The 12,317-nt window shown below is 47.3% G+C and overlaps 1 protein-coding gene across 1 annotated transcript; it reads left to right on the forward strand.

Moving 5' to 3' along the window:
* Positions 1–226: 226 nt before the first annotated feature.
* Positions 227–11,411, forward strand: LOC101155215 (tumor necrosis factor alpha-induced protein 2). The gene is made up of 13 exons (XM_023962205.1): positions 227–404; positions 1,358–1,912; positions 2,244–2,461; positions 2,790–3,540; positions 3,635–3,749; positions 4,386–4,496; positions 4,572–4,672; positions 5,196–5,306; positions 5,385–5,520; positions 7,077–7,199; positions 7,264–7,419; positions 8,249–8,370; positions 10,519–11,411. Exons 2-13 carry the CDS (start codon positions 1,383–1,385, stop codon positions 10,802–10,804), a joined length of 2,760 nt encoding a protein of 919 aa, XP_023817973.1. The 5' UTR covers positions 227–404; positions 1,358–1,382; the 3' UTR covers positions 10,805–11,411.
* Positions 11,412–12,317: the final 906 nt, after the last annotated feature.

Here is a 12,317-nt window from a genome sequence, read left to right on the forward strand (position 1 = left end):
TCAGGAGACCTCTGACTCTCAACCTTCAGTTTTCCATGAAGGTTGTTCAGATGCGTTTGAGCTGATAAAACGCTGAGGAATGTCCTGTCCTCCAGCAGCAGTGTAATCAGAGGGGTCCCTGGGGGGCGGGAGTGTGTGTGTGTGTGTGTGTGTGTGTGTGTGGAGTGGGTAGTGGTGGTGTTGTGGGATGGAGGTGTAGGTGAGGGGGGTACAGGACAGGACAGGCCTTTCCTCAGGAAAACAGATCACCTTCCACCACAATAGCGAGCGTCAGGAAGCTGCAGGCGGCCGTAGTGCTCTCCTGAGTCTGCCTGAAGCTCTAGAGAAGAGCTGACACTCATCAGAGGCCGTCTCACACACGGAGCAGCCCGGCAGCAGCATGACTCTGCCCTGAAGCTCAGCCGGTGAGTCCTCTGATGCTTTCACACCTTCACAGCTCCGTTCCTTCACACAGCTTTCAGGTCTGATTACAACATCCAGCTTCTGTTTTCCCTTCTTTTTGCTAACAAGCTGATTGTTGTGTTGTTGTCTGCAGGTAAGCATGTCTAACATCCAGACACACTTTTCAGTGCACTTGATCAAAAAAGAGACAGTTTTCTTCGATAAGATTGTTTGTTTTTGGTTGTCTGTTGACTGGATCGACCTTGCTGTTAAAGAAAGTAGGATTTTTATTTTTTCACATCAAAATGGGATAGAAGTTATTCGTTGTTTAACTCGGTTTGACTTTTCCTGTGTGATAAAGTGACATTTGACTGAGAAAAGCCAGCAAGCATTCATTAAGCGTTTAGCAGGTTTCCTGTTGAGAGCCGCAGGGACACAAAGACAGAGAAAAGGTCGCCTCAGTGACGGCTGATTACACAGAACACAGGCAGGAGAACTGGTCCGGGCTTTGGATAGAACCATACAAAGAGAGATGAGCCCGGTCTGGGGTTCACACCTTAATGTCAGTGCAGTTTAAATCAACTTTGACCAAATCTCCTAACATTTTGTTTCAGTGTGACTGATGTGTTGAGAAGAAATCAATCTATTGAGTTTGGAGAGAAAATTTATATTTTTAAAAATAAAATTACTCTGTTGCGTTGAATTCAGAAGGGAAGTAAGATTCAAATGTTTTAAATGTATGGGAAACGTTTTAGGGGTCCCTAAGGACAATATGTGACTAAAATGTGATCGGAAGTTTCTTTTCGTTTCTGTTCAAACTTAACATTGGAGGAGCTTCATATTCAGCCGCTGTGAGTGTTTCAGTCAGTTATCACGCTGTGGGAAACACTGGAAACGATCAAAACCAAAGCTGGAGCTGCTCCAAAGAGCTTTCAGACGAGCGACTGTCTCCTCTTACTAACTGTTGTCCTTTCAGTTTGTGAAGGTTTTCCACTGCAACCATGCCCATTCTGAAGAAGCTCCCCGGAAGATCCAAAAGCTGCCAAGAGTTTTCCAGAGGGAACGGAGAGCTGATCCTGCCCCGGCTGGACCTGGACATGAGGGGACTAAGTGACCTCAATGACCTGAAGGAGCTGGAGGAGATGAGAAAGAACCTCAACCCCTTTGAGGACGTGGACCTGGATGAAGATGAGAAGAACGATGCGGGCCTCATCATGGGGGAGGTCACAGATAACCACCAGCTCCGGTGCTCCCGGGACGGGGAAGAGGAGGAAAACGAGGTGAACGCAGAGAAGCACGGAGCTGGAAATCCCAAAGTGAAGCCCCTCAGGGGGACTCTGGAGCGGATCTGTGGAGTCTCCCCGCTGAAAACTCTGGGAAAACTGGGGAAGGGGCTCCGCATATCCGGGAAAAATGTGTGGGGGAACAATTATCCCCATCATACCCCTGGAGACTCCAACACACTTCCAGCAGAAAAGGAGAAAAAGAAAGGACTTCGCAGAGGCTCTGAGGGGATCATGACCCTGCTCCGGTAAGGGGGGGGGGGGGATCAGTAACTGGATTGCCTTTGAAAGGTTTTCACTGAAAAGTTTGATAGGAGAATGAAGGAACTGCATGTTTTCACTGTTATGAAGAGAAAATAAGAACTCTGCAGCTGCACCACTGATGCAAACACGCACATTTCAGAGGGAATGCAGGCCCTGAACCCAGAGCCAGAATTCAAACGAACGGCCCAAGGAGGAGGCCTGCTTTGTGTGCCTTGTGCTTCCCAAACCTCACTCTGAATGGAACTATCTTTAACCGTCATGTTTCTGTGCTGAGTCAACGTCTCTGCGGCGGCTGACATCCATCCTTCTGTGCAGCTTCACAGGTCGGCGTAAGGAAGAGCGCAGGGAAAGCCTGCCCTGCGGGGACCTACACCCAGACGGGGAGGTGGAGGAGTCCAGGCGGCCCTCCTTCCTGAGGATAGTCAGTCTGGGTAAGCTGAAGAGAGAATCCATGTCAGACAAGGCGTCCCAGGAGGCCGAGGAGGAAACAGAGGAGGAAGAGCCCGTGGTCAAAACCAGAGAGCCTCTCTCAGGTAAAACTCAAATCTGTTGATTTAACAGCCCTCAGAACATTTGCAAGAAGTTCTTTCAGTTTAGACATTCGTCCATGTCCTTCCTGTCATTTTAAGACATCTGGGAATGTGCTCTCATAGAAAGTCCTGTAATCCCAGCATCCTTATCTTCCTGTCACCAACTCAGGAAACCGCATAGTCCTGATAGTCCAGGTTGCGTTACATGTGCTGCTCCGTTCCTGATCCACAGGGAGTTATTTCTGGACACGTGTTTAGCGCTGTGGCGGCCTGCGACGGTCACAGCCACTGCATTTGTTTTCTAAACTCGAGTCTGTGTTTCTCCCAATAGTTCTGGAGATCCTGCAGCTGGTGAACCACAGAGACCTCCTGCTGGCCGACACACACATTCAGGAGCTGGAGCGAGAGTGCCAGCTGCTGTCTATGCTGCCATCAACATCTACCCCCACCCTCACGCCCACTCAAAGCCCAAGCACACCTCCCTGCTGGATTCCTCTGTCCCCTCCATCCTTAGATGATTCCCTCAGCTCCAACGCCACGCTGGACTCCAGTAAGAGGAAGGCCAAGGATGTGGAGCTGCTGTACGAGGCCCTGCAGAGGGAGATGTGGGATGTGGTGCGAGAGTCCCTCCGCCAGCCCAGCGCTGGCCCCAACCTCGGCCTGGTTGTCCTTGTCATCCAGCAGGAGGAGCACGCTGATGTGACCTGGGCCCTGAGAGAAGAGACCAAGCCAGAGGGAGAGCCCCCCCACATCCAGCCCAGCCAGCGCCCCCGCCAGCTGAAGCTAAAGTGGAGGCAGGCGGTGGCAGAAGCTGCCGACTGGAGCCTGCCGCAGCAGGTGGACACTCAGGCAGGCCAGCTGGCCTCCTACCTGGAGCGGCTGAGGAGCCGCATGGTCGACGACCTGGACGCAGCCAGGAGGAACGCCATTTCCATATACCCCGAAGAATTTGCTGCTTTCCAGGTTTATGTGGAGAGTTACCATCAAGCCACAGCCAAACGGCTTCGGACCATCACCAGTGGACCGCTGCAGATCACAGATGTGTACTCATTACTGGACTGGTTCTACAACGTCTACAACAGGTACGTGATGACCCAACATGCAGACAAATGTAATACTTGCTCATCATGCTTCAATGAGAAATGCTCTTCATGTGTGTCTCTTGATTTCATGAAGGGATGTTTTGGGAACCATCGGCGCCAGTGGAAACATTAACTATGCCACACTGGGTCCTGTTCTCCCTCAGGAGACGGTGGACCGCCTGGAGCATGACTGCATCAACATAGTGAAGGTAAAGAGGGGACAGAGTTCTCAAAAACACAAACTCGAGTTTGTGCAGCGATGTGCAGAGATCCCACAGTGGGCCTCCACTTAAAGATCATGTGATTGGCTGACAGTTGTCCAGTTCCTGAACTGCAAAGGTTCATGCAGAAAAAGAGAAATCAACCAAAGCAATGTGTCTGGACTTGGGAAAATGCCCTGTGTTAAGTCCTCTGAAGAGGATCAGGCACCAGCACTGGACCGACCACAAATGAGCAGAAAGACCTGGTAAAGAATCAGGATCAGCAATACACTAGAAGGAAAGACCTTCTGTTCCAGATTCAGGCAATCTGCTGTGGCTACTACAGGAAAACTCGTGGGCCAGTGTTCCTAAGGAACCTGGAACTGCCACCCCCCCTGCTTTAAGGAAATAGAATAAGTGTAATTTTGGACAGTAAACAGCTGCACTAAGGTATAGGCACTACCATTAGTGTTTCTGCTTTGTAGTGCAACTCCATACTTCCTCTGAGTTCTGTAAGAAAGGCAAACTACTTTGATATTTGGACCTATTGTAGTATGAAATGATAAAGAGAGCGCAGACACATTAGGGTCTCCAGGTTATGAAGAAGCAAAATAAACTCTGACCATTTCAAACTCTGCTTTTTAGGGAAAGGTAACAAGTGAACTGGTCCAGATTCTGGATGAGGAGGAGAGGCGGTGGGCCCAGACGCTGCACATAGAGGAGTATCAGTCCCACCTGGCACGCTCAGTCATCCAGGTACAACAGCACAGCTGTCTGGAGACATCTCCTCTCATGAAGATTGGTTCTCAGTGTTCTTTTTCATGCTTGCAGAGGCTGAAGGAGGACTTGGACCGATCCACATCTGTGAGCCAGTTTCTGGGAGCCAGAGTGGCTCGCTGCAGTCTCAGTGGGCTGGCTGACTTTCTGTACAAGTGAGTGAATGTTCTGTCGATTATGAGCGCATCATCCCTCATGTTAGATCAGGGAGGAGAAACGTCATTTGACAAATCAAATCATTTGGATTTTGCTTTGTCATTTTAGATTGACACGGAGATTCTTTTTACTTTTAACACTAACAAACAAACACTAAGCATCCAGCCAAACGGTGGAGTTGATATATTTTATAAATTCAATAAGAGCTAAAAAGAGCTTCAGTTTTCTACAAGCTATTAATAACTCATAAATCCTTAGACCTCTTCAATATTTGGAAGATGATTGAAATTTGCCTTTTTTACAAGTCCTTAGGTGTTATCAAAAGTGACTGTTTTCTGTAATATCTTTGCAAAGACATCCAAAAACAGACATAGATCCATCAGAAATATTTACCTTTGTAAACGTTGAAGTGGCTCTTCTGCTGCTCCATTTGCACCAGTGCTGTGAACGAGCTGGAGCTCTCACAGTCACAGTCATATGTGTGCTGGGTTTGCACTAAATCATCAATCCCCTATTTTCCAGCTTCCAGAGGAAGGTGGAGATCTTCCATGACACCCAGGCTGAGTTTGGAGACAGAGGGGATGGCTACATTTCCAGGACCATAGCTCTAGCTAACTGCTGTCCTCCACTCAGGTGGGACATCAGAATCTGGGGACATGGAACAGTTTGCAGCAAACAAAGAGTTAAATGATTTTCTGATGTAACCTGCAGGTCATTTGTAGAGCGCTGCACGCAGTGTGACCCACAGGGCAGCGAGGAGGCGGCCCAGAGAGCCAGCTCCTCCCTGGACAGAGTCATCAAACAGTCAGTAAGGGTGCTGGTTGACAGGCTGTTTGAGCAGATCAGAGTGAGTTGTTGACTTTTATCTCTTGTCCTCCATCTCTCCAAGCATATACTTGTTCAAAACTGGAAGTATTATCAAAAACACTGACAGAGGGGATGGGGTCCAAATGTAAAAGTTGTGTTTGCTTCCAAATGTAAAGCCCTGAAAACCCCACAAACTTTGACAAGTTCTGCAGATCCAGCTGCTCAGATCTGAGCAGCTGGATCTGCAGGAGAGGCAGAAGGTTTCCTGCTGGTGGAAAATGAAGAATTGTGTCTTCCAATAATTTGATCCAAGACTCAGACTTATAAATGTTTTGCAATGGGGCTATGGTGTGGCATTGTTGCCTCATAGTATGGGGTGGCCATGGTGCAGCAGTTGGGTGGTCGACCTCTGATTGGAATATTGCAGGTTTGATTCCCGCCTTTCCCGCCCATCTGTCGAAATATCCTTGGGCAAGACACTGAACCCCACTTTGCCTCTGGTGGAAGGTTGGCGTCAGTGTTAGGCAGCCGCCACCAGTATGTGAATGGAACTGGGACTTTAAAGCGCTTTGGGCCTTCGAACAAGGCCCAAAGCGCTTTACAAGTATACACCATTTACCATTTACTATAGTAAGAAGTTAGTAATTCAGATCCCACTTGAGCATGTTTGGGTTTTCTCAGAGCAGCCTAGCTCCTTCCCACTGTCCAAAAACATGTTCCTATGGTTGATTGGTGACTCTAAATGGTCCCTCAGAGGAGAATTTGCTTGTCTTTGTGTCGTCTTCAATAGACTGGTCATCTTACCAGAGTGAACCCTGCCTTCACCCTGAAGCAGCCGGGACTCCAGCATCCACCTGACCATGCATTAGAATAAGATGGAGTAGAAGATGGGTGGATGGTGTGGGGATGCCTAAAACTTTTAATCCCATCAGTTTCTGCCTCTCTTGGTCAAATAATTGAGATCTAATTCACCACACAGAACAAAAAACATGGTAATTTTACAACAGTCATAGGGGTTCCACCAATAACAACTAGCTGACGTTTACAGACAACACGTTCAGCACTACCCAGCAGGTCTGTCCTCTACGACATCAGGAAGATTTGACGAAACCTAGCTTGTCATCCCTCAGCTTGAAATATGCAGCTGCATAGCAGAAAATCTCAGGCTCCTCTTATTTCTCGTCTTTGTTACAAAGGAGTCAGACTTCTCTTCTTTATCAAAAACCTTCCAGACTTTTCTCTGGACATCAGCTGGTCTGCATCATTTTCAGCTTAGCTTTCATGTATGATTACCTTTAAAGGATTTGAAATTCTTCTTTTCTCTATGAAGACAAAACACAGCTTTATAATCTGGTCATCTGTCCTTTTTTTGCTTGGTTCAGTCATATGTTGGTGGTCAGTGGCTGAACAAGGACAAAGAAATCCCTCTGAAAAGGTTCAGATTGAAGGAATAAAACCACACACAATGAAAACCTTAAAAAACCGGAGAAGTTATTGAGAACTCTGAAAAAGCACATGTGCAAATCTGACTGCTGAAGCAAAATATGTAGAGATGAGGGACTTGTGCTGAAAGTGATGTCCTCTGATCTGCTGCAGCCTTTCTTTGACAAGCTCATCAAGAGGAAGTGGCTGAACAACACAGAAGCCTTTGAGGCTATTGAAGCCAGCATCAAACAACATTTCAAAAAGTTTAAGAGGATGGACCCTCCTCCATATCAGGTAAAACTGAACTCGTTTGCACATGTGACTGCAGCAGGCAGGTCCTCACTGCTGTGATCGACAGGCGCTGGTGGGCGAGGTGCACAGGCGGGTCCTGGTGGAGTATGTCCGAGCCACCATGCGAGGTCGGGTCATCTGCACATCCTCGAAGATGAGGAAGAGGATGGCCTTCCGCCTGCAAGACGAAGCCAAGCAGCTGAAAGGGCTCTTCAGGGATCTGGTGAGCCACTTCTACCAAAACAAATCACTTTGAAGGATTTTTTTCTTTTAGTTTTCTCAGAGACGCTGACAAAAGGCCACCGACATGCAAGAAGTTTTCAAGGCAGGAAAAGTATTAACCAACTCCAAAGTCCTGAACTTTAAAAGCAGGAAATGCATTCTGGTGGCTGTGAGAGGAGCATGACCCTTGAACTTCCTCCGTCAGGACCGACCTAGACAGTGTTGATGCAGGAGCGGGCCATGAAAAATGGCTGCCATCAGTGAAATGGAGATGGATGAATGGCGCTTACGTTAGCACTTGCCAGAAAGGGGAAGAGAGAGTAAAACAACTGAGGCGGGCGGCTTGGCATTTGCCCCCTCTGTGTGCAAACTTAAACAAGTGTCCGTCACCTCGGCTGACAACAGGAAGCTGCTGTGTTTGGAGGGAGCTTCCTGTTCCTGTCAGCTGGTCGACTTTGATGTGGCTCTTGGATGGCCTTGATGGCCTCGCTCACCAAGGAGCAAGACGGAGTGCCTGTGGAAACTGCAACTTTGGGACGGGTGACTTTTTAATGGCAGTCAAAAACAGAAGTTGTTATTTTTAGTGGATGCCAAGGCAAATAATTTATCTTCTTTTCCTGAGTACATGGGGGGAAACAAAAAGTCGGAAAGCAGAGGTGGAGTTGTGTTTTTCACCGATGAATCAAGTATTTGGCCTCTGGCCTCAGGCTTGCTCTCTGCTGCTTTCCATGCAACACCTAAAAACTTGCACGTAAACTGAAGCTGAATTTCAATGAAGCCGATTCTTGTTTTTGCTCAATGAAAGAGGTTTCCCTTCTGTCTGCACTCAGGACTCAGACTCCTCCTGGTTGGACAGCATCATCTCCCACATCGCTGACATCATTCTCCTGGAGGACACCCCATCCATCCAGATGGAGGTGGCTGTCTTAGTGAAAGAGTTCCCAGACATCAGGTGAGGCGCCGGCCCTTACGGTCCCAGTTTATTGTGCTAGCAGCTACTGTACATCCAAAGGGATTTTTTTTTGGCAAGATGGATCTGCTTGATTAAGCTATTTTTGGACTTCAATAAAAGGGTTGTAGGTGGGAGGGGTGGCTGGAGTTTATTTGTGTACAGATTAGGACTCAGGTGACAGCTTATCGCAGCATGTGACGCACAAGCCTCTCAGGAGCAGACAGGAAGCTGCTGACAAGTACTTCCTGTTCCTGCCACCCTGAAGGAGACAGACTGGTGCCATGCTTGGACTTATAGAGGAGGAGGTGTTGAAGAGAGGAGGAAACATAAGCACTTTAAGCACCAACACAAGCCGGGCTGGCACTTGACCCCCCCCCCCCTTTTTTTACTGCATGGTATTTCAGAAGAACAAAGCTTAACAGTCTTTGAGATGTTTCAAAGCTTCCCTTTGCTGCTGCAGCACCCTTTCATTCATGCACTTTTAAGCCTGCACCCCCCCCCCCTCCCCACAGCCTTTATTAGATCATGAGGTTAAAATGTGGATTTGTACTAAACACCTGCAGAGGGTAAAGTAACTAATGTTCTAAAGCACTGATTCAATGTGAAGCTCCTCTTAGGAAGCAGCCCTTGTGATACACTGACTGGAAACTGTGTTCAGGCTGCTGTGTTTGTAATGGAAACCAGAAGCAGCACTGGATATACTGTTACGCTAACCATGGTCTTTACACTTACACTGCTGCCAATGAGCCAAATCAGTTCACATGACCAAGCATGCAGGAAAGAGAGGTCCAGTGGATTTTAAAATCAAACTGAGGGTTCCAGAAGATTACCTCTGGATGAACAACAATCTCTGAATTTGGAGTCACTGCTCTTTGAGAACTTGTCATTTTTCACTTTTGCTTTGAAACTGGTTTGAAAATGGAACTAACTCAAGCCAGGTCAGTTCACCAGGTAACCTGAGGGTGGCTATACAGCCAAGTCTTTATTGGCTCCTACGTAAAACAGTCCTGACCGAACTGAGTCTGGTTCGAAAACACTTCTCCTCTGCACTGTAAAAACAAGGTGAGAAAAGTCAAACTTTTGAGGCAACTCGCTGACCTGAATTTAGAAGTTTTAAATTCCAACTCCAACCTTTGAGTTAGATTTTGGGTTTTGATGTCAACATTTTACCAAAACCAGACAAGTGTGAGTTGGTTTTCAAAACAAAAGCATGTAGTCCAAATTTTGACCTTTCTCAACTTTTCTTTACAGGACAACTGAGGTTTTATGGAATTAATTGTTTCATGTTTTGGAGAGAAAATGCACTGCAATGGGGGTGTGGTCTTTTGATTGACATAGGATAATGTAATCCTTGGTTTTGTATGACCCAATAATTGAAAAAAGAGTTTGTCCTTCCTATGTCAGCCTTTTCAGAATGGAAAGGTTTCCGTGGTGACCCATCTGTCTAAGATGTTAATGAACATGGTGTTTTAAAACGTTTTAAAACCTCAGCCAAGTAACAGCCAAAGGGTCACAAGGGTCAATCCATGTCCCACATGTCAATGAATGAGACCTGCAGATGGAGAAACAGTGTTTGAAGTGTGCACCAAGTCTGAGTCTGCTGATTGAAAATATAAAGCAGGGTTGTCATGCTGTTGTTCACCTTTCAGCATATCCCTCCAGGTGTCGGCTTTCATTGTTTCACAAAAGTGACTTGGAAGAGATTTTTACGCTGGAATCCCTTCTTGACACAACCCTGTATTTTATCCGGGCTGGGGACGGGCACAGGGAGACCCAGACTTGAAATCATCCAGCCCAAGTGCAAGATTTTGCAAAAATGATCAATCCTCTGAAAAGGGCCAGGACCAAAAAACCTCTCTGATAATGAAAAAGCATCCACTCTGGGAGAAGCACTGTAATAGCCCTGATCATTGAAAGAACACAAGAAGTACTTCTGCAGAACACAGGCGTGATCATTCTTACCGTCAGAGTGCAACCCAACATCTTATGTGACACATCTGAGAGTCAGAGCTGCCAGAAACACGCATTGACTCACTTCAGCAGAACTCGGGGTCATGACAGTAACGGGTATTGACGACACTAAACAGAAGCAGTTTCCACTGAAAGCTGGACTGACTCTCTTCCTCTTTGTATCCTTCCATCCCAAAGGAAGAGGCACGTCTCCGCCCTGCTGAACATGCGAGGGATGGTGCGGCAGGCCGAGCGGCAGGAGATCCTCAATGTCGTCAAAGACTTTGAATGCAGCAGCGCTGTCATGAGTCGAGACCACGCCTTCTTCTCCGACATCCCCATCACCTCAGAAGTTCACTGCATCAGCTTGGGTTTCCTGCGCTTTGCCATGAGCATTTCCAACTGGTTCTCAGAGCACCGGCCGAGGAGACAGCGCAGACCGAGCACCAAAAACACAGCGCCTCCTCCTGAGAACATGGAGTAAATGAGTAAATGGTGAGGCCAGGTGTTGTGTCAACTCAGAAGCCACAGACTCACTGTGAAGATGCTGAAAAAAAGAACAAGCACCTTGAGCACAATAGGATGGTTGTCACTTGCATAAAGACCTTTGTTCTCAGGTACTCTCCAAACGTCACGTGCACACTGACTGTTTTCATCTCCACAAATGTGATGCTACACAGACACGTGAAACCAAAATCCAGAAAATGTCATTTTATTCCTCCATGATGTTGCAGAAGCAGCCTCTTAAAGTTGATTCTATTTGATGATGTATGTACTGCACATGTATGCAAGAATTTCTGATGTTTTGGAACACCCCCACCACTGCTGTTGGTGACAGCCTTGCTTCACCCTGCAGCCCCACAGCAAGTTGGAAACCACCCAAAACCCCTGCCACTGGGGGGCTGGCCCTGCAGAGCCCCTCCAGCACCAAGGTGTCCCTCTGAGAGCAAAGCTCCAGGCAAACCTGAAGCCATCTCTCTGAGAAAAGCAGAGTGCTGCTCTGAACTTGTTCCGTCTTCCTGCTTTCTGCACTTTGCACGATGTAGCTGACAAATAAAAGACTACTAGCTTTTCATCTCGAGAACATCCTACTTTGCCTAAATTTGTTCTACCACAAGAGAGGCTCTAAAATGTCCTGAACTATTGCTGTGAAAGAACTGGACCCAGTGCTGGAAACACAAGAAAAGCCCATTGACTGGGTCGGCTCACTTTTATACCGCTTTTATATTGAAAGTCATGTGGAAAATGTATGCATCTGTAGAAGATCTTTACAGACTCGGCATAGTCTTCTGATTAACAATGAAGGACTTTTGGCCGGACACACACACACACACACACACACATTCTTCATGCCTTTGTTATTTATCTGAGGAACATGGCAGGTCTGTTCAGTAAACAGATCTAAAGCACAGGACCCTGTGGCAGCTACTATTTAAGTCCTCGACCCTGAGGCCAACAACGGGATGGTTTTGATAAACAAAGTTTTCCTGTTGTCCGCTGAGGTGCCAACGGATGCTTTTATTGGAGCCAAGTTTACTTTAGGGCCTCGGAGGAAACTTCCCTTCTGCGGCTGCCGCAGAGCTTTTTCATGTCTGAGCTGCTCGAGAGCTTTCAAAACAAAAGCGTCCTGGCTGAGCAGGGGTCAGCCTGCACACAGACCCCTCTGAACCAAGGCCTGAGTTTATCCCAGTTTGAGTGGCTGCGTGTTTTCAGATTCAGATTCATCCGTGTTTTATTCACGTCATCTGCGGGGTCTGTGCGCCTCTTTGTGACTGCACTGCAAAGGAAACATAGGGATGTCATCCCGCTTGTTGAAGGCCCAGTAGTAGCATCAGATGCTAAGCATCAGTGACAAAATCTGTAAATGTGAGGGAGCAGCAGTAACAAGTCCTTCAAGACATCTCCTTGTTATCCAGAGTCCACTGCAGCTCCCTGACCTCTGACTGCTCTGTACACTTGTTTGTGTTTTCATGATATGTTCCAAGAATTGTGGAACA

The sequence above is a fragment of the Oryzias latipes genome, chromosome 14 (assembly GCF_002234675.1).
Source record: "Oryzias latipes chromosome 14, ASM223467v1".
Lineage (NCBI taxonomy): Eukaryota > Metazoa > Chordata > Actinopteri > Beloniformes > Adrianichthyidae > Oryzias > Oryzias latipes.